The 24,092-nt window shown below is 41.3% G+C and overlaps 1 protein-coding gene across 1 annotated transcript in view; it reads right to left on the bottom strand.

Annotated features, from left to right (window-relative positions):
- The window catches only part of LOC115147924 (adhesion G protein-coupled receptor L1), a 28,646-nt gene extending 5,201 nt beyond the window's left edge, over positions 1-23,445 (bottom strand). Inside the window, exons 1-4 of the mRNA XM_029690172.1 lie at positions 22,522-23,445; positions 4,935-5,052; positions 3,552-3,635; positions 223-352 (exon numbers count right to left, since the gene is read on the bottom strand). Coding sequence (XP_029546032.1) covers positions 223-352; positions 3,552-3,635; positions 4,935-5,043 — 323 coding nt within the window. The 5' untranslated portion in view covers positions 5,044-5,052; positions 22,522-23,445. The remainder of the gene's footprint in view (positions 1-222; positions 353-3,551; positions 3,636-4,934; positions 5,053-22,521) is intronic.
- Between the last annotated feature and the right edge of the window lie 647 nt (positions 23,446-24,092).

Here is a 24,092-nt window from a genome sequence, read left to right as displayed (position 1 = left end):
CTAAACCTAACCCTAAACCTAACCTCAAAGCTTAAAATAGCCTTTGTCCTCATCGGAATGTGGAAAATGTCTCCACGAGGGATAATTTTACTATGCTTTCTAGGCCCCCGGCACACACACACACACACACACACACACAACACACCCACACACACACACACACACACACACCACACACACACACACCACACACACACCACACACACACACACACACACACACCTCTGGGCCATGATCTTGAGTGCCTCCGGGAGGTAACACTGTGTGTTCTCCATCTGAAATTGGTCCGCGTCACAGATCTTATCGTCCGTGCGTCCGTAGTTCGCCGTCTCAATCATTATGACGTCACTTCCTAGAAAAGGTCATTTCCCAGGAAGACAAAATGTATGAATTCAGCTGTTTAAAAGTATTTTCAAAAGTATTGTTAGGAAAAGTCAAACAAAGGGTTAAATATATAATGTATCATTCTAGTAAAGCAGGGAAAGACTAGTTATAATGTATCATTCTAGTAAAGCAGGGAAAGACTAGTTATAATGTATCATTCTAGTAAGCAGGGAGAGACTAGTTATAATGTATCATTCTAGTAAAGCAGGGAGAGACTAGTTATAATGTATCATTCTAGTAAAGCAGGGAGAGACTAGTTATAATGTATCATTCTAGTAAAGCAGGGAAAGACTAGTTATAATGTATCATTCTAGTAAAGCAGGGAGAGACTAGTTATAATGTATCATTCTAGTAAAGCAGGGAGAGACTAGTTATAATGTATCATTCTAGTAAAGCAGGGAGAGACTAGTTATAATGTATCATTCTAGTAAAGCAGGGAAAGACTAGTTATAATGTATCATTCTAGTAAAGCAGGGAAAGACTAGTTATAATGTATCATTCTAGTAAAGCAGGGAGAGACTAGTTATAATGTATCATCTAGTGTAAAGCAGGGAAAGACTAGTTATAAGTATCATTCTAGTAAAGCAGGGAAAGACTAGTTATCATGTATCATTCTAGTAAAGCAGGGAGAGATAGTTATAATGTATCATTCTAGTAAGCAGGAGAGAGACTAGGTTATAATGTATCATTCTAGTAAAGCAGGTGAGAGACTAGTTATAATGTATCATTCTAGTAAAGCAGGGAAAAGACTAGTTATAATGTATCATTCTAGTAAAGCAGGGAGAGAGACTAGTTATAAGTATCATTATAGTATAAGCAGTGAAAGACTAGTTATAATGTATCATTATAGTAAAGCAGGGAGAGACTAGTTATAATGTATCCATTCTAGTAAAGCAGTGAAAGACTAGTTTATAATGTATCATTCTAGTAAGCAGGGGAGAGACTAGTTATAAGTATCATTCTAGTAAAGCAGTGAAAGACTAGTTATAATGTATCATTCTAGTAAAGCAGGGGAGAGACTAGTTATAATGTATCATTCTAGTAAAGCAGTGAAAGACTAGTTATAATGTATCATTCTAGTAAAGCAGTGAAAGACTAGTTATAATGTATCCTTCTAGTAAAGCAGTGAAACGACTAGTTATAATGTATCAGTTCTAGTAAAGCAGGGAGAGACTAGTTATAATGTATCATTCTAGTAAAGCAGGGAGGAGACTAGTTATAATGTATCATTCTAGTAAAGCAGGGAAAGACTAGTTATAATGTCTCATTCTAGTAAAGCAGTGAAAGACTAGTTATAATGTATCATTCTAGTAAAGCAGGGAGAGACTAGTTATAATGTGTCATTCTAGTAAAGCAGGGAAAGACTAGTTATAATGTATCATTCTAGCAGTGACAAACTAGTTATAATGTATCATTCTAGTAAAGCAGGGAAAGACTAGTTATAATGTATCATTCTAGCAGTGACAAACTAGTTATAATGTATCATTCTAGTAAAGCAGGGAAAGACTAGTTATAATGTATCATCTTAGTAAAGCAGGGAGAGACTAGTTATAATGTATCATTCTAGTAAAGCAGTGAAAGACCTAGTTATAATGTATCATTCTAGTAAAGCAGGGAGAGACTAGTTATAATGTATCATTCTAGTTAAAGCAGTGAAAGACTAGTTATAATGTATTCATTCTAGTTAAAGCAGGGAGAGACTAGTTATAATGTATCATTCTAGTAAAGCAGTGAAAGACTAGTTCTAATGTATCATTCTAGTAAAGCAGGGAAAGACTAGTTATAATGTATCATTCTAGTAAAGCAGGGAAAGACTAGTTATAATGTACCATTCTAGTAAAGCAGTGAAAGACTAGTTATAATGTATCATTCTAGTAAAGCAGTGAAAGACTAGTTATAATGTATCATTCTAGTAAAGCAGTGAAAGACTAGTTATAATGTATCATTCTAGTAAAGCAGGGAGAGACTAGTTATAATGTATCATTCTAGTAAAGCAGGGAAAGACTAGTTATAATGTATCATTCTAGTAAAGCAGTGAAAGACTAGTTATAATGTATCATTCTAGTAAAGCAGTGAAAGACTAGTTATAATGTATCATTCTAGTAAAGCAGTGAAAGACTAGTTATAATGTATCATTCTAGTAAAGCAGGGAGAGACTAGTTATAATGTATCATTCTAGTAAAGCAGTGAAAGACTAGTTATAATGTATCATTCTTGTAAAGCAGTGAAAGACTAGTTATAATGTATCATTCTAGTAAAGCAGTGAAAGACTAGTTATAATGTATCATTCTAGTAAAGCAGGGAGAGACTAGTTATAATGTATCATTCTAGTAAAGCAGGGAGAGACTAGTTATAATGTATCATTCTAGTAAAGCAGTGAAAGACTAGTTATAATGTATCATTCTAGTAAAGCAGGGAGAGACTAGTTATAATGTATCATTCTAGTAAAGCAGGGAGAGACTAGTTATAATGTATCATTCTAGTAAAGCAGTGAAAGACTAGTTAAAATGTATCATTCTAGTAAAGCAGGGAGAGACTAGTTATAATGTATCATTCTAGTAAAGCAGTGAAAGACTAGTTATAATGTATCATTCTAGTAAAGCAGGGAGAGACTAGTTATAATGTATCATTCTAGTAAAGCAGTGAAAGACTAGTTATAATGTATCATTCTAGTAAAGCAGGGAAAGACTAGCTAAAATGCATCATTATAGTAAAGCAGTGAGAAACTAGTTATAATGTATCATTCTAGTAAAGCAGGGAAAGACTAGCTAAAATGTATCATTATAGTAAAGCAGTGAGACTAGTCAAAATGTACTTTGATAGTAATGAGGTTGGATGTGGTTGTCTTTGATAGACTGCTACATCCAAACTCATTACTTTATAGACTACTACATCCAACCTCATTACTTTGATAGACTACTACATCCAACCTCCATCCTCATTACTTCAACAGACAACTACATCCAACCTCATTACTTTGATAGTCTACTACATTCAACCTCATTACAGCTACAGCACATGATTTCATCACAATTAACTACACACGCACGCACGCACACACACATGCACAAACATGCATACGCACACACACGCACAGACACACACATACACACGCACAAACACACAGCCACACACACACACACACACACACACACACACACACACACCTGGACAGCGCAGCTCGATAGGGTAGCCTTCACACGCTAGCTCCCTCCTCAGGATGCCGAAGGGAATCGCAGCTCTGGACATAGCTGGGTGGGAGACAACAGTTCATTCATGAACACCTCGTTAAGACAGACATTCTAATTAATAGTTAAGGGATTCCTACCTTCCTCTGTGTGTGTGTGAGAGAGTGAGTGAGTGAATGTGTGAGTGAGTGAATGAATGTGTGAGTGGATGAGTGTTAGGCAGTCAGTCAGTGAGTTAGTTAGCTAGTCAGTTAGGCAGTCAGTTAGTTAGTCAGTTAGTCAGTTAGTCAGTTAGGCAATCCGTTAGTTAGTTAGTCAGTTAGTTAGTTAGGCAATCAGTCAGTTAGTTAGTTAGTTAGTTAGTTAGTTAGTTAGTTAGTTAGTTAGTTAGTTAGTTAGTTAGTTAGTTAGTTAGTTAGTCAGTTAGTTAGTCAGTTAGTTAGTTAGTTAGTCAGTTAGGCAATCCGTTAGTTAGTTAGTTAGTCAGTTAGTTAGTTAGGCAATCAGTCAGTTAGTTAGTTAGTTAGTTAGTTAGTTAGTTAGTTAGTTAGTTAGTTAGTTAGTTAGTTAGTTAGTCAGTCAGTTAGTTAGTTAGTCAGTTAGTTAGTCAGTTAGGCAATCAGTCAGTTTGTTTATTAGTCAGTTAGGAAATCAGTTAGTTAGTTAGTCAGTTAGGAAATCAGTTAGTTAGTTAGTCAGTTAGTTAGTTAGTTAGTTAGTTAGGCAATCAGTTAGTTAGTTAGTTAGTTAGTTAGTTAGTTAGTTAGTTAGTTAGTTAGTTAGTTAGTTAGTTAGTTAGTTAGTTAGTTAGTCAGTCAGTTAGTTAGTTAGTCAGTTAGTTAGTCAGTTAGGCAATCAGTCAGTTTGTTCATTAGTCAGTTAGGAAATCAGTTAGTTAGTTAGTCAGTTAGGAAATCAGTTAGTTAGTTAGTCAGTTAGTCAGTTAGTTAGTTAGTTAGTTAGTTAGTTAGTTAGTTAGTTAGTTAGTTAGTTAGTTAGTTAGGCAATCAGTCAGTTAGTTAGTTAGTTAGTTAGTTAGTTAGTTAGTTAGTTAGTTAGTTAGGCAATCAGTTAGTTAGTTAGTTAGTTAGTTAGTTAGTTAGTTAGTTAGTTAGTTAGTTAGTTAGTTAGTTAGTTAGTTAGTTAGTTAGTTAGGCAATCAGGCAGTTAGTTAGTTAGTTAGTTAGTTAGTTAGTTAGTTAGTTAGTTAGTTAGTCTGTTAGGCAATCAGTCAGTCAGTCAGTCAGTTTGTTAGTTAGTTAGTCAGACAGTTAGTTAGTTAGTTAGTTAGTTAGTTAGTTAGTTAGTTAGTTAGTTAGTTAGTTAGTTAGTTAGTTAAGTAATTAGGGATGTGATTCCTACCTTGGCCAGAGGGGGCAACGTGAGTTAGGGTGGTGACAGACACACACAGGAACCACAGTGACAGAGCCATGGCAGGGGGAGAGTCAGGACCAGATACCACCAGGCACATCAGGAGAGCCTGAGGATGAAGAGGAGAAGAATTTAAGTGAGAGGGAGTGAATGTGTTTGTGTGTCTGTGTGTCTGTGTGTGGCGTTCGTGTGAGCTGATTTATGTGGATGTCCACTGATTATGACCATGGTATGCACACCTCCCTGTGAGTCATTTAAATGGCCCGGCAGAGTTGGTGTGTGGTGTTAAAGCAGGGGGAGATCACAGGGTTGTGACACACACACACACACACACACACACACACACACACACACACACACACACACAGAGAGAGAGAGAGAGATACAACAATGTAAAAGAGGAAGACAGATTGAGACAGTTTGAGAGGTGGAAAAAGAGAGAGCAGTGTAGAAAGAGGGAGAAAGACGAGAAAGAGAGAGAGTGAAAGAAGGATAGAGAAAAACAGTGAGAGATGAAGGGAAAGCTGCCGCTGCACAGTACTCCCTCGTTCCACTGTTACCATGGTGACAGGACGTCACAGTCAGAGAAAGACGGGAGGGAGTGAGGAAGAGGGGCGAAGAGGAGAGGGAACGAGACGGAGGGAATGAGAGTAAAGGGTTGTCTACACACGCACACATACGCATACACACACACACACACACACACACACACACACACCACACACACACACACACCACACACACACACACACACACACACCCACACACTCTTACACACTCACACACACACACACACACACACACACACACACACACTCTTACACACTCTTACACACACACACACACACATTGCCCTTCTGCAACCTTCGGCCATTTTTCAGTAAACGTAAATAAATGATACACCAGACAGGAACTCATCTATTAGAGTGGAATGAGCTTAGGGCGATCGTAAGGTTATCATAAGGTGGTCGTAAGACGATTATAAGTTGTTTGTAAGGTATTCATTAGATTTTGAGTAGGGTTTTGAATGTGGTGAAGGAGATCGTTAGGTTGTAAGGTTGTCATGAGTAGATTATAGGATGTTAATGTCCCGTCCTGACCAGTATAAGGGTTATTTGTTATTGTAGTTTGGTCAGGACGTGGCAGAGGGTATTTTGTTTATGTGGTTCGGGGTGGTGATTTATGTAGTAGGGTGTTTGATTTATTTGGTGTAGTGTTGTGGGAGATTGTTTCTTGTTTTGCATCCACATTCCTGCTGCGTTTTGGTCCTCCATTCCCGACGACAACCGTTACAGTTAATAATAATTGGATTTAACCTCTACGGGCTAGGGGGCAGCATTGAGAATTTTGGAAAAAATATGTCCCCATTTTTAACTGCCTCCTACACCACCTCAGAAGCTAGAATATGCATATTATTGTTCAGGTTTGGATAGAAAACACCCTAAAGTTTCTAAAACTGTTTGAATGGTGTCTGTGAGTATAACAGAACTCCTATGGCAGGCAAAAACCTGAGAAGGTTTCATGCAGGAAGTACCCTGTGTCACGTCCTGACCAGCAGATGGAGCTAGTGTTTTAGTTTTGGGGTCAGGACGTGGCAGGTTTGTGTTTGTATATGTTGGGTGGATGATTGGGACTTCCAATTGAAGGCAGGTGTGTATAGTTGCCTTTGATTGGAAGTCCTATATAGGTGTGTGTATTTGTCTTTGGGGTTGTGGGGAATTGTTGTGAGCACTGCTTTGTTTGGTTTAGCCTGCCACACCGTCACATTGTGAGTACCGGCCATTGTTTTGTTTATTGTTTTGTTTTTTCAGTGGATGCTCTACTCCTGTTTTTGAACATTAAAATATGAGTATCCACACTTCCGCTGCGCCTTGGTCCTCCTTCACCGACGACAACTGTGACAGAATTCCCCACCTTCACAGGACCAAGCAGCGGAAGAAGGCTGGCAAGGACTGGGAGACCGAGAGGCACCCCCAATAATTTTTTAGGGGGGGGCACAAGGGCTGTGTGACGGGGCAGGAGCTGCCCACCAGTCAACAGTCGTCAGAGCTGACCGCCAGTCAACAGTCGTCAGAGCTGCCCGCCAGTCAACAGTCGTCAGAGCTGCCCGCCAGTCAACAGTCGTCAGAGCTGCCCGCCAGTCAACAGTCGCCAGAGAGGTCAGACTGCGCTGAACTGCCGGAGTGGCCAGACTGCGCTGAACTGCCAGAGTGGCCAGACTGCGCTGAACTGCCGGAGTGGCCAGACTGCGATGAACTGCCGGAGTGGCCAGACTGCGATGAACTGCCGGAGTGGCCAGACTGCGCTGAACTGCCGGAGTGGCCAGACTGCCCAGAACTGCCGGAGTGGCCAGACTGCCCAGACTGTCCCGAGTTGCCAGACTGCCCAGACTGTCCCGAGTTGCCAGACTACCCAGACTGTCCCGAGTTGCCAGACTGCCCAGACTGTCCCGAGTTGCCAGACTGCCCAGACTGTCCCGAGTTGCCAGACTGCTCCGAGCTGCCAGACTGCCCCGAACTGCCAAAGTGGCCCGACTGCCTGGAACGGCCAGAACCGGAGCCACCTCCAGGATAGGTGGGTTGGGGAGGGAGGGTGTAGCACAGTGCCATCGGTGACGGCAGCCACCCTCCCTTCCCTCCCTTATGGTTTAGGGGTTATTGTTTGTTGGTTTTTGTTGGGGTATTGGGGATTTTTCTTGTGGTTTTCTTGTGTTTTTCTTTTTAGGTGCATTCCGGGGACTGCACTTTGAGGGGGGGGGGGTACTGTCACGTCCTGACCAGCAGATGGAGCTAGTGTTTTAGTTTTGGGGTCAGGACGTAGCAGGTTTGTGTTTGTATATGTTGGGTGGATGATTGGGACTTCCAATTGAAGGCAGGTGTGTATAGTTGCCTTTGATTGGAAGTCCTATATAGGTGTGTGTGTTTGTCTTTGGGGTTGTGGGGAATTGTTGTGAGCACTGCTTTGTTTGGTTTAGCCTGCCACACCGTCACATTGTGAGTACCGGCCATTGTTTTGTTTATTGTTTTGTTTTTTCAGTGGATGCTCTACTCCTGTTTTTGAACATTAAAATATGAGTATCCACACTTCCGCTGCGCCTTGGTCCTCCTTCGACGACAATTGTGACACCCTGTCTGACAAGGTGTTGTTGTTCTTGCTTCTGTTTATTGAAGAGTCAGGATCTTAGCTGTAACGTGACAATTCCTAGGGCTCCAATAGGCTCTCAGAACCCGGGAAAAACCTGAACGATGACGAGGCAGCCTCAGGCTGAAACACATTATCTCCTTTTCCAAGTGTCCCATCAGATGACAATAGAATTAGGTGCGTGCTCGATTCGCCCCCGTGGAGTATTTTCATTCGGCTGTTTAGCTAATTGCAGATTCCCGGTCGGAATATTATCGCTTTTCTACGAGATAAATTGCATAAAAATTTATTTTAAACAGCGGTTGACATGCTTCGAAGTACGGTAATGGAATATTTAGACATTTTTTGTCACGTTCTGCGCAATGCGCACGACCGTGATTTAGCATTCTGATAGTGTCTAGAACGCACGAACAAAACGCCACTGTTTGGATATAACGATGGATTATTTGAGACCAAACCTACATTTGTTATTGAAGTAGAAGTCCTGGGAGTGCATTCTGACGAAGAACAGGAAAGGTAAGACCATTTTTCTTATAGGAAATGTGATTTTGGTGAAGGCTGAACTGGGTGGGTGTCTAAATAGCTAGCCCGTGATGGCTGGGCTATGTACTTAGAATATTGCAAAATGTGCTTCATCCGAAAAGCTATTTTAAAATCGGGCATATCGAGTGCATAGAGGAGTAATGTATCTATAATTCTTAAAATAATTGTTATGCTTTTTGTGAACGTTTATCGTGAGTAATTTAGCAAATTGTTAGTAAATTCCCCGGAAGTATGCTTTTTCTGAACGTCACATGCTAATGTAAAAAGCTGGTTTTTGATATAAATTTTAACTTGATTGAACAGACATGCATGTATTGTATAACATAATGTCCTAGGTGTGTCATCTGATGAAGATCATAAAAGGTTAGTGCTGCATTTAGCTGTGGTTTGGGTTTTTGTGACATTATATGCTAGCTTGAAAAATGGGTGTCTGATTATTTCTGGCTGGGCACTCTCCTGACATAATCTAATGTTTTGCTTTCGTTGTAAAGCCTTTTTGAAATCGGACAGTGTGGTTAGATTAACGAGAGTATTGTCTTTAAATAGCTGTAAAATAGTCATATGTTTGACAAATTGAAGTAATAGTATTTCAAACGTTTTAAAAATCGCGCCACTGGATTCAACTGGCTGTTACGTAGGTGGGACGAATTCGTCCCGCCGGTCCCATAGAGGTTAAAGGCCTTTCAAAAAACCAAAGGACACTGTACAGCAAAAAAAGCGGGGAAAAGCAAGGATAAAACTATTACAATTCAAATGTAGCTACTTACTGTCAGCTAGGGCTGAGTGAGGAGGCAGAGCTACACTGGGGGGAAAGCCAGACTGACCAGGTGGGTTTGAGTCTGGTTGTTAAAAAAAATATATGTTTTACCTTTATTTAACTAGGCAAGTCAGTTAGGAACAAATTCTTATTTTCAATGACGGTCTAGGAACAGTGGGTTAACTGCCTTGTTCAGGGGCAGAACGACAGATTTTTACCTTGTCAGCTCGGGAGTTCTCTCATTTGTGTCTGGAAGTAGCTAGCTAGCAAGCTAGCCAACTTTAGCCAGTTAGCTTGGGTGGGACAAGCATGCATTGGCAGGCAAGCTGCAGAAGGACGAGCAGGATACTTACTATTTCCCATTGTTTATCAGTGCAATTTTGACAGCAAACTAGCTGAAAAAGTTTGAGAGGGTTTTTCTAATGTTCTTTCATTAGATTTTAGCTCATTTTGCTCTGGCTAGCATTAGTTGTTGATCTTGTTGTTAGCCTACCTTTTTTATGGTTGTTTGAGCAATGGGACTGTAAAGTTCCCAAATGTAAGAGGACTCCAATGGTATTTACACATTTGCAGAAATCAATTCAGGGGTATTTTGTTGCTTTTGCCAAAATGCGTTCTAATGATCTAAAGTCGTGCTGTTGCAACTGCCTTTAAACACACACAGTCCAGTTCAAAGTGAATGATGGCAGGTCCAACTGCCTGTAAACACAAAGTCCAGTTCAAAGTGAATGATGGCAGGTCCAACTGCCTGTAAACACAAAGTCCAGTTCAAAGTGAATGATGGCAGGTCCAACTGCCTGTAAACACACAAAGTCCAGTTCAAAGTGAATGATGGCAGGTCCAACTGCCTGTAAACACAAAGTCCAGTTCAAAGTGAATGATGGCAGGTCCAACTGCCTGTAAACACACACAGTCCAGTTCAAAGGGAATGATGGCAGGTCCAACTGCCTGTAAACACACAGTCCAGTTCAAAGGGAATGATGGCAGGTCCAACTGCCTGTAAACACACACAGTCCAGTTCAAAGGGAATGATGGCAGGTCCAACTGCCTGTAAACACACACAGTCCAGTTCAAAGTGAATGATGGCAGGTCCAACTGCCTGTAAACACACACAGTCCAGTTCAAAGGGAATGATGCAGGTCCAACTGCCTGTAAACACACACAGTCCAGTTCAAAGGGAATGATGCAGGCCAAATGCCTGTAAACACACCCAGTCCAGTTCAAAGGGAATGATGCAGGTCCAACTGCCTGTAAACACACACAGTCCAGTTCAAAGGGAATGATGCAGGTCCAACTGCCTGTACACACACCCAGTCCAGTTCAAAGGGAATGATGCAGGTCCAACTGCCTGTAAACACACACAGTCCAGTTCAAAGGGAATGATGCAGGTCCAACTGCCTGTAAACACACCCAGTCCAGTTCAAAGGGAATGATGCAGGTCCAGCTGCCTGTAAACACACACAATCCAGTTCAAAGGGAATGATGCAGGTCCAACTGCCTGTAAACACACCCAGTCCAGTTCAAAGGGAATGATGCAGGTCCAACTGCCTGTAAACACACACAGTCCAGTTCAAAGGGAATGATGCAGGTCCAACTGCCTGTAAACACACCCAGTCCAGTTCAAAGGAAATGATGCAGGTCCAACTGCCTGTAAACACACACAGTCCAGTTCAAAGGGAATGATGGCAGGTCCAACTGCCTGTAAACACACACAGTCCAGTTCAAAGGGAATGATGCAGGTCCAACTGCCTGTAAACACACAGTCCAGTTCAAAGGGAATGATGGCAGGTCCAACTGCCTGTAAACACACACAGTCCAGTTCAAAGGGAATGATGGCAGGTCCAACTGCCTGTAAACACACACAGTCCAGTTCAAAGGGAATGATGCAGGTCCAACTGCCTGTAAACACACACAGTCCAGTTCAAAGTGAATGATGGCAGGTCCAACTGCCTGTAAACACACACAATCCAGTTCAAAGGGAATGATGCAGGTCCAACTGCCTGTAAACACACCCAGTCCAGTTCAAAGGGAATGATGCAGGTCCAACTGCCTGTAAACACACACAGTCCAGTTCAAAGGGAATGATGCAGGTCCAACTGCCTGTAAACACACCCAGTCCAGTTCAAAGGAAATGATGCAGGTCCAACTGCCTGTAAACACACACAGTCCAGTTCAAAGGGAATGATGGCAGGTCCAACTGCCTGTAAACACACACAGTCCAGTTCAAAGGGAATGATGCAGGTCCAACTGCCTGTAAACACACCCAGTCCAGTTCAAAGGGAATGATGCAGGTCCAACTGCCTGTAAACACACACAGTCCAGTTCAAAGGGAATGATGGCAGGTCCAACTGCCTGTAAACACACACAGTCCAGTTCATAGTGAATGATGGCAGGTCCAACTGCCTGTAAACACACACAGTCCACCGGGGGTGTATATGAACAGATTTGAATACGATTTAATGTTGCAGTTTAAATGTAAGCATTCATTCTGAATGGTCAAGTTAAGGGTTAAGGTTTGGGCTGTGGTAAAAAACACACAAACCAAAAAAAGGAGAGCCTTAACACTGGGACTGAACAGGCGACAGTCAGAGCAGGGGCTTCGCGGCTTACGCCCATCCACCATCCCCGTCTACAACGTCCGTAGTGAAACCCAGGCATACCTGATGCTGATAGGGCTCACTGTCTAATTTCCCAGTGGATGCTGAGAGACCTGGCTGGATAGTAAGATGGTTTAAGGTGCTGCTAAGGTTATGGTATAACGTGATGAGCGTCTTGTCTGGGTAGGTTACATGATACTTCAGTACAGAGGGGATGAAGCCAGAGCAGAGGGAGGTCATCACTGCTGGAGGAGAACACACACACACACACACACACACACACACACACACACACACACACACACACACTAGAGCTTGGGCGACAAACCCGGAAAATCATCGACACCAACCTTACCGATGACTTATCAAAGACATTTGATGATATGGTTCATTACGATCAGTAGCCTATACTAGAGAAATGTGACATTTGAAATGGAATGAAATAGTTGGCTAATTAGGGGGTTGTTAATGGAACAGTTGATGGCTTCAAACATCAAACTAGTGGCAGTAGCTTAAAGGGTAACACAAAATAAAACGATGGTGTAAATGAATATTATTAACTAGGGTGCAGATGAATGTTATTAACTATGGTGCAGATGAATGTTATTAACTATGGTGCAGATGAATGTTATTAACTATGGTGCAGATGAATGTTATAATCTATGGTGCAGATAAATGCTATAAACTATGGTGCAGATAAATGCTATAAACTATGGTGCAGATAAATGTTATAATCTATGGTGCAGATGAATGCTATAAACTATGGTGCAGATAAATGTTATAATCTATGGTGCAGATAAATGTTATAATCTATGGTGCAGAAGAATGCTATAAACTATGGTGCAGATAAATGTTATAATCTATGGTGCAGATAAATGTTATAATCTATGGTGCAGAAGAATGCTATAAACTATGGTGCAGATAAATGTTATAATCTATGGTGCAGATGAATGCTATAAACTATGGTGCAAATAAATGTTATAATGTATGGTGCAGATGAATGTTATAAACTATGGTGCAGATAAATGTTATAATCTATGGTGCAGATAAATGCTATAAACTATGGTGCAGATAAATGCTATAAACTATGGTGCAGATAAATGTTATAATCTATGGTGCAGATGAATGCTATAAACTATGGTGCAGATAAATGTTATAATCTATGGTGCAGATAAATGTTATAATCTATGGTGCAGAAGAATGCTATAAACTATGGTGCAGATAAATGTTATAATCTATGGTGCAGATGAATGCTATAAACTATGGTGCAAATAAATGTTATAATCTATGGTGCAGATGAATGTTATAAACTATGGTGCAGATAAATGTTATAATCTATGGTGCAGATAAATGTTATAATCTATGGTGCAGATGAATGTTATAAACTATGGTGCAGATGAATGTTATAAACTATGGTGCAGATGAATGTTATAAACTATGGTGCAGATGAATGTTATAAACTATGGTGCAGATGAATGTTATAAACTATGGTGCAGATGAATGTTATAAACTATGGTGCAGATGAATGTTATAAACTATGGTGCAGATGAATGTTATAAACTATGGTGCAGATGAATGTTATAAACTATGGTGCAGATTAATGTTATAAACTATAGTGCAGATGAATGTTATAATATATGGTGCAGATGAATGTTATAAACTATGGTGCAGATGAATGTTGTAAACTATGGTGTAGATGAATGTTATAAACTATGGTGCAGATTAATGTTATTAACTATGGTGCAGATGAATGTTATTAACTATGGTGCAGATGAATGTTATAATCTATGGTGCAGATGAATGTTATAAACTATGGTGCAGATGAATGTTATAAACTATGGTGCAGATGAATGTTATAATCTATGGTGCAGACAAATGTTATCAACTATGGTGCAGACGAATGTTATAAACTATGGTGCAGATGAATGTTATAAACTATGGTGCAGATGAATGTTATAATCTATGGTGCAGATGAATGTTATAAATGATGCTGCAGATAAATGTTATAAACGATGGTGCAGATGAATGTTATAATCTATGGTGCAGATAAATGTTATAATCTATGGTGCAGATGAATGTTATAATATATGCTGCAGATGAATGTTATAATCTATGGTGCAGTTGAATGTTATAAACTATGGTGCAGATAAATGTAATAATCTATGGTGCAGATGAATGTTATAATCTATGGTGCAGATGAATGTTATAAACTATGGTGCAGATAAATGTAATAATCTATGGTGCAGATGAATGTTATAAACGATGGTGCAGATGAATGTTATAATCTATGGTGCAGATGAATGTTATTAACTATAATGCAGATTAATGTTATAATCTATGCTGCAGATAAATGTTATTAACTGTGGTGCAGATGAATGTTAAAATCTATGGTGCAGATAAATGTTATAAACTATGGTGCAGATGAATGTTATAATCTATGGTGCAGATGAATGTTATTAACTATGGTGCAGATGAATGTTATAAACTATGGTGCAGAAGAATGTTATAATCTATGGTGCAGATAAATATTATTAACTATGGTGCAGATGAATGTTATAATCTATGGTGCAGACCAGTGTTATAAACTTTGGTGCAGATGAATGTTATAATCTATGGTGCAGATAAATGTTATTAACTATGGTGCAGATGAATGTTATAATCTATGGTGCAGATAAATGCTATAAACTATGGTGCAGATGAATGTTATAATCTATGGTGCAGATGAATGTTATAATCTATGGTGCAGATGAATGTTATAATCTATGGTGCAGATAAATGTTATAATCTATGGTGCAGATGAATGTTATAATCTATGGTGCAGATGAATGTCATAATCTATGGTGCAGATGAATGTTATAATCTATGGTGCAGATGAATGTTATAATCTATGGTGCAGATAAATGTTATAAACTATGGTGCAGATGAATGTTATAAACTATGATGCAGATGAATGTTATTAACTATGGTGCAGATGAATGTTATAAACTAGGGTTCAGAATTGTTATAAATGTATCGATATTTTTATCATTATCGCATCAATTCAGGAAATGTATCGCAATGTGGATTTTTCTCCATATCGCCCATATCTAACACACACACGCACACGCGCATACACACACACACACCCTGGTCTCCCACAGGACCATAAGAAGCATTTGACAGATTATTTTTCAGCACAACTTGGCTACACAAATACATATTACACACACACACACACACACACACACACACACACACACACACACACACACACACACACACACACACACAGTATAATGTTTTTGGGGGCGTCTCATTGCAGAGTGCTCTCTCATATTGTTGTGTGTGTTTCCTGAGGTTCTCTCCATCTCCAAGTTAAGTAATGATGGCAGACAGATTTAGGTCAGGCATCAAATGTCCACGGTACTCAAACACACACACACACACACACACACACACACACACACACACACACACACACACACACACACACACAAACACAAACACACAAACACACACTCTCCCACCTCCAGCCCTCTCCCTACTGTCCCCCACTCTCCGAGCATCACACACCCAGACCAGGCTGAGGACAAAATCCAGCCCCTGGTCAAAGTCTGGCCTAAATGGAGACAGAGAACACAGGACACGGAAGAGAAAGTAAGACTGAATACGATAGAGAAGGAGAGAGGAAGGGAGAAGGAGAGAGGAAGGGAGGAGAGTTGAGAGAGAGAGAGAGAAGGAGACTAGCCTCAGGATGAAGGACATTAGGACACAATAAAGGGACACAAAGACATGCTGGACGAGAGAGAGACTGTGTGTGTGTCTGTGTCTGTGTGTGTGTGTTAATGAGTGAGCGTGTGTGTATGTGCGTGCGTGACAGCATGTGCATGTGTGTGTATGGGTGCGTGTGTGTGTGCGTGTGTATGTTAGTGAGTCAGTGTGTGTGTGTGTGTGTGTGTGTGTATATTGTAGGTACATATGTAAATAGTGGTATAAGGGGATCCTACAGGTTTTATTTTCCTGCCTGATTTCCCTTGCAGACTGTATAAGACCCAACCAAATAAGCAGTGTGTGGGTGTGCGTGTGGACGTGTGTGTGTGTGTGGGTGTGTGTGTGTGTGTGTGCGTGTGGGTGTGGGCGCGCGCGTGTGTGTGTGTGTGTGTGTGTGTGTGTGAGAGTGTGTATGAAAATTAGATGTTTGTATCTGGTGGTTGATGTAAATGAATGGTATACTGGTTAGATTTGCTTTGTTTTCCTGTGACAGGCACACACACACACACACACACACACACACACACACACACACACACACACACACACACACACAACACACACACACACACACACACACACACACACACACACACACACACACACACACACACACTTCTGCCTTCCTCTCTCCATCTATTTCTTACTATCCCTCTACCTTCTCTCTTCTCTTCCTCACCTCTCCACCTATAGTATCTCTCCATCTTCTCTTCCTCACCTCTCCACCTATAGTATCTCTCCATCGTCTCTTCTCTTCCTCACCTCTCCACCTATAGTATCTCTCCATCTTCTCTTCCTCACCTCTCCACCTATAGTATCTCTCCATCTTCTCTTCCTCACCTCTCCACCTATAGTATCTCTCCATCTTCTCTTCTCTTCCTCACCTCTCCACCTATAGTATCTCTCCATCTTCTCTTCCTCACCTCTCCACCTATAGTATCTCTCCATCTTCTCTTCTCTTCCTCACCTCTCCACCTATAGTATCTCTCCATCTTCTCTTCCTCACCTCTCCACCTATAGTATCTCTCCATCTTCTCTTCTCTTCCTCACCTCTCCACCTATAGTATCTCTCTCTCTTCTCTTCCTCACCTCTCCACCTATAGTATCTCTCCATCTTCTCTTCCTCACCTCTCCACCTATAGTATCTCTCCATCTTCTCTTCTTCCTCACCTCTCCACCTATAGTATCTCTCCATCTCTCTTCCTCACCTCTCCACCTATAGTATCTCTCTCTCTTCTCTTCCTCACCTCTCCACCTATAGTATCTCTCCATCTTCTCTTCCTCACCTCTCCACCTATAGTATCTCTCCCTCTTCTCTTCCTCACCTCTCCACCTATAGTATCTCTCCATCTTCTCTTCCTCACCTCTCCACCTATAGTATCTCTCCATCTTCTCACCCATCCAAGTATGTCTCTCTTCCCCTCACATCACCTGTCTGTATTCCATTTCATTCTTCTCCCTCCTTTTCTGTCTCTCCCCTCTCTATATCTTTATACCTATCTCTCTCTCTCTCTCTCTCTCACTCTCATTCACTCTCTCTCTCTCTCTCTCTCTCAATTCAATTCAATTTATTGACATGTGAAACATTTGTTTACTTTGCCAAAGCAAGTGAAGTAGATAATAAACAAAAGTGAAATAAACAATAAAAAAACAACAGTAAACATTACTTTCACAAAAGTTCCAAAATAATTAAGACATTTCAAATGTCATATTATTTCTATATAGTGTTGTAACGATGTGCAAATAGTTAAAGTACAAAAGGGAAAATAAATAAACATAAATATGGGTTGTATTTACAATGGTGTTTGTTCTTCACTGGTTGACCTTTTCTTGTGGCAACAGGTCACACATCTTGCTGCTGTGATGGCACACTGTGGTATTTCACCCAGTAGATATGGGGGTTTATCAGAATTGAATTTGTTTTCTAATTCTTTGTGGGTCTGTGTAATATGAGGGAAGTATGTGTCTCTACAATGGTCATACATTTGGCAGGAGGTTAGGAAGTGCAGCTCAGTTTCCACCTCATTTTGTGGGCAGTGTGCACATAACCTGTCTTCTCTTGAGTACCAGATCTGCCTACAGCGGCCATTCTCAATAGCAAGGCTATGCTCACTGACTGTACATAGTCAAAGCTTTCCTTCATTTTGGGTTAGTCACAGTGGTCAGGTATTCTTCCACTGTGTACTCTCTGTTAAGGGCCAATTAGCATTCTAGTTTGCTCTGTTTTTTTGTTAATTCTTTCCAATGTGTAAAGTAATTATCTTTTTGTTTTCTCATGATTTGTGACTCACCACCTGGATCAGGTCTTCAGAAGCATAATGTGAAATTGTGTTTTTTACATTGGATAACACTAGAGACTCAGAGCTACAAAATGGTGTATCATACACTACATTTGAGGAACAACGGGAAAGTAATTCTGCTTTGAAAGTTGATCAACTTGTAAACTCGCTTTTGAGAAAATGGCCTTTGAATGTTTTGGTATCTAGTGAAGAGCTCTTCTTTGTCTACACCCATTCAGCATCGTTCACACCCTCTTAAGCTTTAGCCCCACCCATCTTGTTTCGCACTCGGAGAACATACTTGACGAACTGGCCAATGATTTGTTTACCTCCGGATAACATGAAAACTGCCTAACCAGCTCTGCTGGTAACAATTTCATGACGTTTTTTGCAGACATTTACTGACACCGGCCATATTCAACGGGTGTTGTACACAACGTTAGCTAATGAGCCAGCCAGCTAACGTCAGTTAGCTAGTTAAACAACAATGAACAAAGTGTCAACAATGCCACAGTGCTGGGAGCTAATCAACCAGGTTCAATGTTAGCTAGCTAACATTAGCCTCTAACTAGAAAAGCAAATGGCTCTGGGAAACAAATAATAACGTCAGCTAGGGAGCCAGCCAACTAAAGTTAGCTAGCTAGCTAACAGGAGCTTGAAATGAAACCACTTCTGTCAAAATTAGAAACTGTCACGTCTGCTCCCACTTTTCCCTTCCCTGGCGCTTGAGGGCGCCAGATTACCCTGCATCACACGCGCCTGTCATCAATCATGCACACCTGCCTTCCCTCGTCACTCGCATCAGCATTATTGGACTCACTTATCACCTGTTTATTTCCTCCCCTATATTTGTCAGTTCCCCAGCTCTGTTCCCCGCTGCTGCATGAATTGTTTTTCGTCTTAGTTTCTGTTTGCTGACGCTGTTCCTGTCTTGTTATCTGTTCGTTATTTATTAAATGTTACTCCCCGTAACTGCTTCGTCTCTCCAGCGTCAATACATGTGACAGAATGCAGCAGCGGGGAACAGAGCTGGGGAACTGACAAATATAGGGGAGGAAATAAACAGGAGATAAGTGAGTCCAATAATGCTGATGCGAGTGACGAGGGAAGGCAGGTGTGCATGATTGATGACAGGCGCGTGTGATGCAGGGTAATCTGGCGCCCTCAAGCGCCAGGGAAGGGAAAAGTGGGAGCAGACGTGACAGAAATGTGTAATATCTGAAAATGTAGCTAGCTAACGCTAGACTATCTTACCTGGATACATAAATCATCATGCATGATGGACGCGTCTCCCTGTCAGGAATGCATTGCCATAGTTTGAAGATGTTATCCGGAGACAGGTGTTTTCTCCATCTCTTTAGCTATCATACTCTAATTCCACTGATTTCTAAACTTCATCCTCCAGAAAGTGGAGAGCAACACTTATGCAGCTCCACCACACAATAAATTTTTAAAAAAGCTGCGTTCGGCAGGATTACCAACACAGACTGACCAATCCGAACTCCTCTCTCGGCATGTCCAGCCCACTCATTATCTCAGCCAATCATGGCTAGTGGGAAGGTTTTTGACTTTTTCTGTGGCTTAACCAACCAGGCTCGTAATTTAACAATTATAGTCGTATTTACAGATGGCATACAAGTTTGTTATTAAGGCACATGAAAGTTCACATGTTCGAAAAGGCATTTCTGCCCCCCAAAAAATAATGTTCAAATGCCTCTCCTGTGAAGTTGTGACTTGCGACAAATGCCTAGTTTCCTGAATCGGGTCACATTTGGTTGGGTCTAATTGTGTTGCTGTCCTGGGGATCTGTTTGTGTTTGTGAACACAGCCCCAGGACCAGCTGGCTTAGGGGATTCTTCTCCAGGCCCATCTCTCTGTAGGTGATGGCTTTGTTATAGAAGGTTTGGGAACTGCTTCCATTTAGATAGTTGCAGAATTTAACGTCTCTTTTCTGGATTTTGATCATTAGCAGATTGCACAAATTCTGTTTTTCCAGAATTCTGCATGCAGAGTGTCAATTTGGTGTTTGTCCCATTTTGTGAATTCTTGGTTGGTGAGCGGACCCCAGACCTCACAACCATAAAGGGCAATGGGTTCTATAACTGAATCAAGTATTTTTAGCCAGATCCTAATTGGTATGTCGAATTTGATGTTCCTTTTAATGTCATAGAAGGCCCTTCTTGCCTTGTTTCTCAGATCGTTCGCAGCTTTGTGGAAGTTACTGTGACGATCGTCAAAATGAGGAGACCAAGGTGCAGTGTGGTGAATGCTCATGATAAATTTATTTTAACTCAGAACACTAAATCAAAACAATAAACAACAGAAAATGAACATCACATTCTGCAGGCTAAACTGAGCTGTACAAAAACAAGATCCCACAACTGAAGGTGGAAAAAAGGGCTGCCTAAGTATGATTCCTAATCAGAGACAACGATAGACAGCTGCCTCTGATTAGGAACCATACTCGGCGCAACACAAAGAAATAGAAAACATAGAATGGAACATAGAAATTTACCACATAGGTCAGGGTGTGGGGTGGGCAGTCTAACAAAATAGAGAAATAAACCGTCTCTCTCAGGGCAGGGCGTGACAGTTACCTGTGGCGCTGATGTTTAGGCCGAGGTACGTATCGTTTTTTGGTTTGACCTACGAGCCTGCTGTTAATGATATTGTAGAGGATTTTCCCAAGGTTGCTATTGACGCAAATCCCATGGTAGTTATTGAGGTCAAATTTGTCTCCACCTTTGTGGATTGGGGTGATCAGTCCTTGGTTCCAAATATTGGGGAATATGCCAGAGCTGAGGATGATGCTAAAGAGTTTAAGTATAGCAATTGGAATTTGTGGTCTGTGTATTTTATAATTTCATTGAGGATACATACCATCAACACCACAGGCCTTTTAGGGTTGGAGGGTTTGAATTTTGTCTTTAGCTCATTCCATGTAATTGGATCATCCTGTGGGTTCTGGTTGTCTTTAATAGTTGATTCTAAGATTTGTATTTGGTCACGTATATGTTTTTGCTGTTTGTTCTTTGTTATAGAGCTGAAAATATTGGACAAGTGGTTTGTCCGTACATCTCCATTTTGGATAGATAACTCTTCGTGTTGTTGTTTGTTTAGTGTTTTCCAGTTTTCCCAGAAGTGGTTAGATTCTATGGATTCTTCGATTACATTGAGCTGATTTCTGACGTGCTGTTCCTTCTTTTTCCGTAGTGTATTTCTGTAACGTTTTAGTGATTCACCACAGTGAAGGTGTAGACTCAGGTTTTCTGGGTCTCTATGTTTTTGGTTGGATAGGTTTCTCAATTTCTTTCTTAGGTTTTTCATTCTTGATCAAACCATTTGCAATTGTTGTTCATTTTCTTCGGCTGTCGGCTTGAAATTGTTAGATTTGATATGGAAGCTGAGAGGTCAAGTATACAGTTTAGGTTTTCTACTGCCAAGTTTACACCTTCACTATTAGAGTAAAACGTTTTGTCCAGGAAGTTGTCTAAAAGGGATTGAATTTGTTGTTGCCTAATAGTTTTTTGGTAGGTTTCTACACTACATTCCTTCCATCTATAGCATTTCTTAATATTCTTCAGTTCCTTTGGCTTTGATGCCTCATGATTGAGTATTGCTCTGTTGAAGTAGACTGTGATTTTGCTGTGATCTGACAGGGGTGTCAGTGGGCTGACAGTGAACGGTCTGAGAGACTCTGGGTTGAGGTCAGTGATACAGTAATCTACAGTACTACTGCCAAGGGATGAGCTATAGGTGTACCTACCGTAAAATTCCCCTCGAAGCCAACCATTGACTATGTACAGACCGAGCGTGCACTTTACATTCTGTTTATAATCTCTTTGTCCACTGGTCTTTACTTCTCCCCTGTGAACTCTCTTTCCACCATCATAGTCCCCAGTCAAAACATACTGACACACACACACACACACACACGCTCCCTACAGAATACCAACACAGAGGAGAGACAGAGACAAAGATAACACACTCTTCAAAGACTTGTAACACAATCATCACACACACGCGCACGCACAGACACACAACATACATAGAAACACACACGCATGCACGAACACACACACACACACACATTGATTTGAAATTGGATTAGAATGCATTTGAAAATCATTGGGACAGGAATGGGAGTGATTCACCACTCAGTAAGACAGCCTGTCAGTAAGCAAACCCCCTACTCTCACTCTTATCACCCTACTGTCTCTGTCAGAAAACAGAAAGAGGGAGAGATTCTAAATGCCTGTTGGAATGTTCCATGGTGCATTAAAACAACTCACACACAGCAGGAGACGCCACTAGTCAACATGTGTATGACACCCACACACGCACGCACACACACACGCACGCACACAAACAGGAGTGTACATGCATGCGCCATACTGACAGGCCAAACCGTAGCCTGAGTCGTATATGTGTGGGAGTGTGTTTGTGTGTGATTGTACAGACCAAACCGTTCTTCATACATGTACCCTACCGTCGCCATTATTCCCGCTTACCTCGAACGCTCGAGTCTCCCTCCTCCTCCTCTGTCGGTCACTGCGTCTCCTCCTTCATCCCGCCTCTCTTCTCTCCTCCGGTCCCCCAATCCTTCCCTCCCGTTGTTTATCCTCGGTTCTCGCTCCCTCTCCTCCTTGCCGATGCAGTAAAAATAAGCCCGTGTAATAGGCGACCCGGTTGCTCCCGGGCGAGGCCACGCGCACCGTGTGTGTGAGAGCGAGACGGAATAAAGAAGGGAGTCAACCGATCCCTGACGTGGGAATTATCCGACAACGCGAGCGTATCCTCCTCGACGAAAAACACACCACATGAGGCAAAACAAGCCACTTTAGCGTTACACACACGCTCAATCTCCCCTAATAGGACTCGACTGTCTTTCCCGCTGTTGCACGTCACGTTGCACTAGAGTAGCGTATTATAATGATATCTCCCTCGGGTTCCTATGGCGATGACTGTAGCCTATTCTACAGGCTAGTCCAGTTGGATGACAAATACAAACGTACAGATATAACACATAGCAAATGGAAGTCATATTATATTATATTCTCTTTCGTCGATTCCAGTCAAAATGCAGTCGCACTGTTGAGGCTGGGCTATTGGCCAATGTAAAACACTTCAGTAGCGCATAGCCTAGTAGGCGACAGCATCCTTCCTCTCTCTAGCCTGGAATGCGGTGGGCTCCAAGATTACACACGGAGAGATATTATCCAGCACATTTAAAGAATGTAGGCCTGATAGTCCGTAATGCTCCATAAACCTCACGACAGAATAGAGTTGATATGACCGACGATCGAATGTATGGAATCGTTAGATACCCTAGCGTAATAACGGAAAGTAACGTACGCACTGTTTCTCAATGGCACCGATTTCCGTTAAACGCGGCCTCGTCTAGCTCTGTCTCGCTCGCTCGCTCGCTCCCCCCTCTCTCTCTCCCTCTCCCTTTCTCTGTCTCTCTCTCCCTCTCTCTACCCCTCTCTCTCTCTCCTCTCTCTCCCTCTCTCTCTCCCTTTCTCTGTCTCTCTCTCTCTCTTATTTTCATCAAACCAACAAATCTACACTTCCACATAGGCCTAGTGGGAATCAGACAGTATAGGCTCTAATTGTAGTCTATGACATAAAGTTATTATCATTATTTTAAAACTGTAATATTTCTAAGGATTGGATCTAGGAGTCAGGAGAAAGCCTGGACCTAACCAATCCAATGCAAATCATATGTAAGATCAGTTAAAGAGCTCGTTACAAAAACCAAGCGTATTGTAGTCTACAGTACACATACAATATGTTGGCCTATACTGCATATGTTGCCTTCAGACAGTATTCACACCCCTTGACTTATTCCACATTTTGTTATGTAACAGCCTGAATTTAACATTGATTCAATTTATATTTTGTGTCAGTGATCTACACACAATACCCCATAATGTCAACGTGGAATTTTGTTTGTGGGATTTAATTTTATTAACAAAAAATTCAAAGCTGAAATATCATGAGTCAATAAGTATTCAACCCTTTGTTATGACAAGCCTAAATAAGTTCAGGAGTAAACATGTGCTTAACAAGTCACATAATT

This window comes from Salmo trutta, chromosome 14 (genome assembly GCF_901001165.1).
Source record: "Salmo trutta chromosome 14, fSalTru1.1, whole genome shotgun sequence".
Lineage (NCBI taxonomy): Eukaryota > Metazoa > Chordata > Actinopteri > Salmoniformes > Salmonidae > Salmo > Salmo trutta.
The sequence above is the reverse complement of the archived record's forward strand: the minus strand, read 5'-3'. Positions and strand labels throughout refer to the sequence as shown.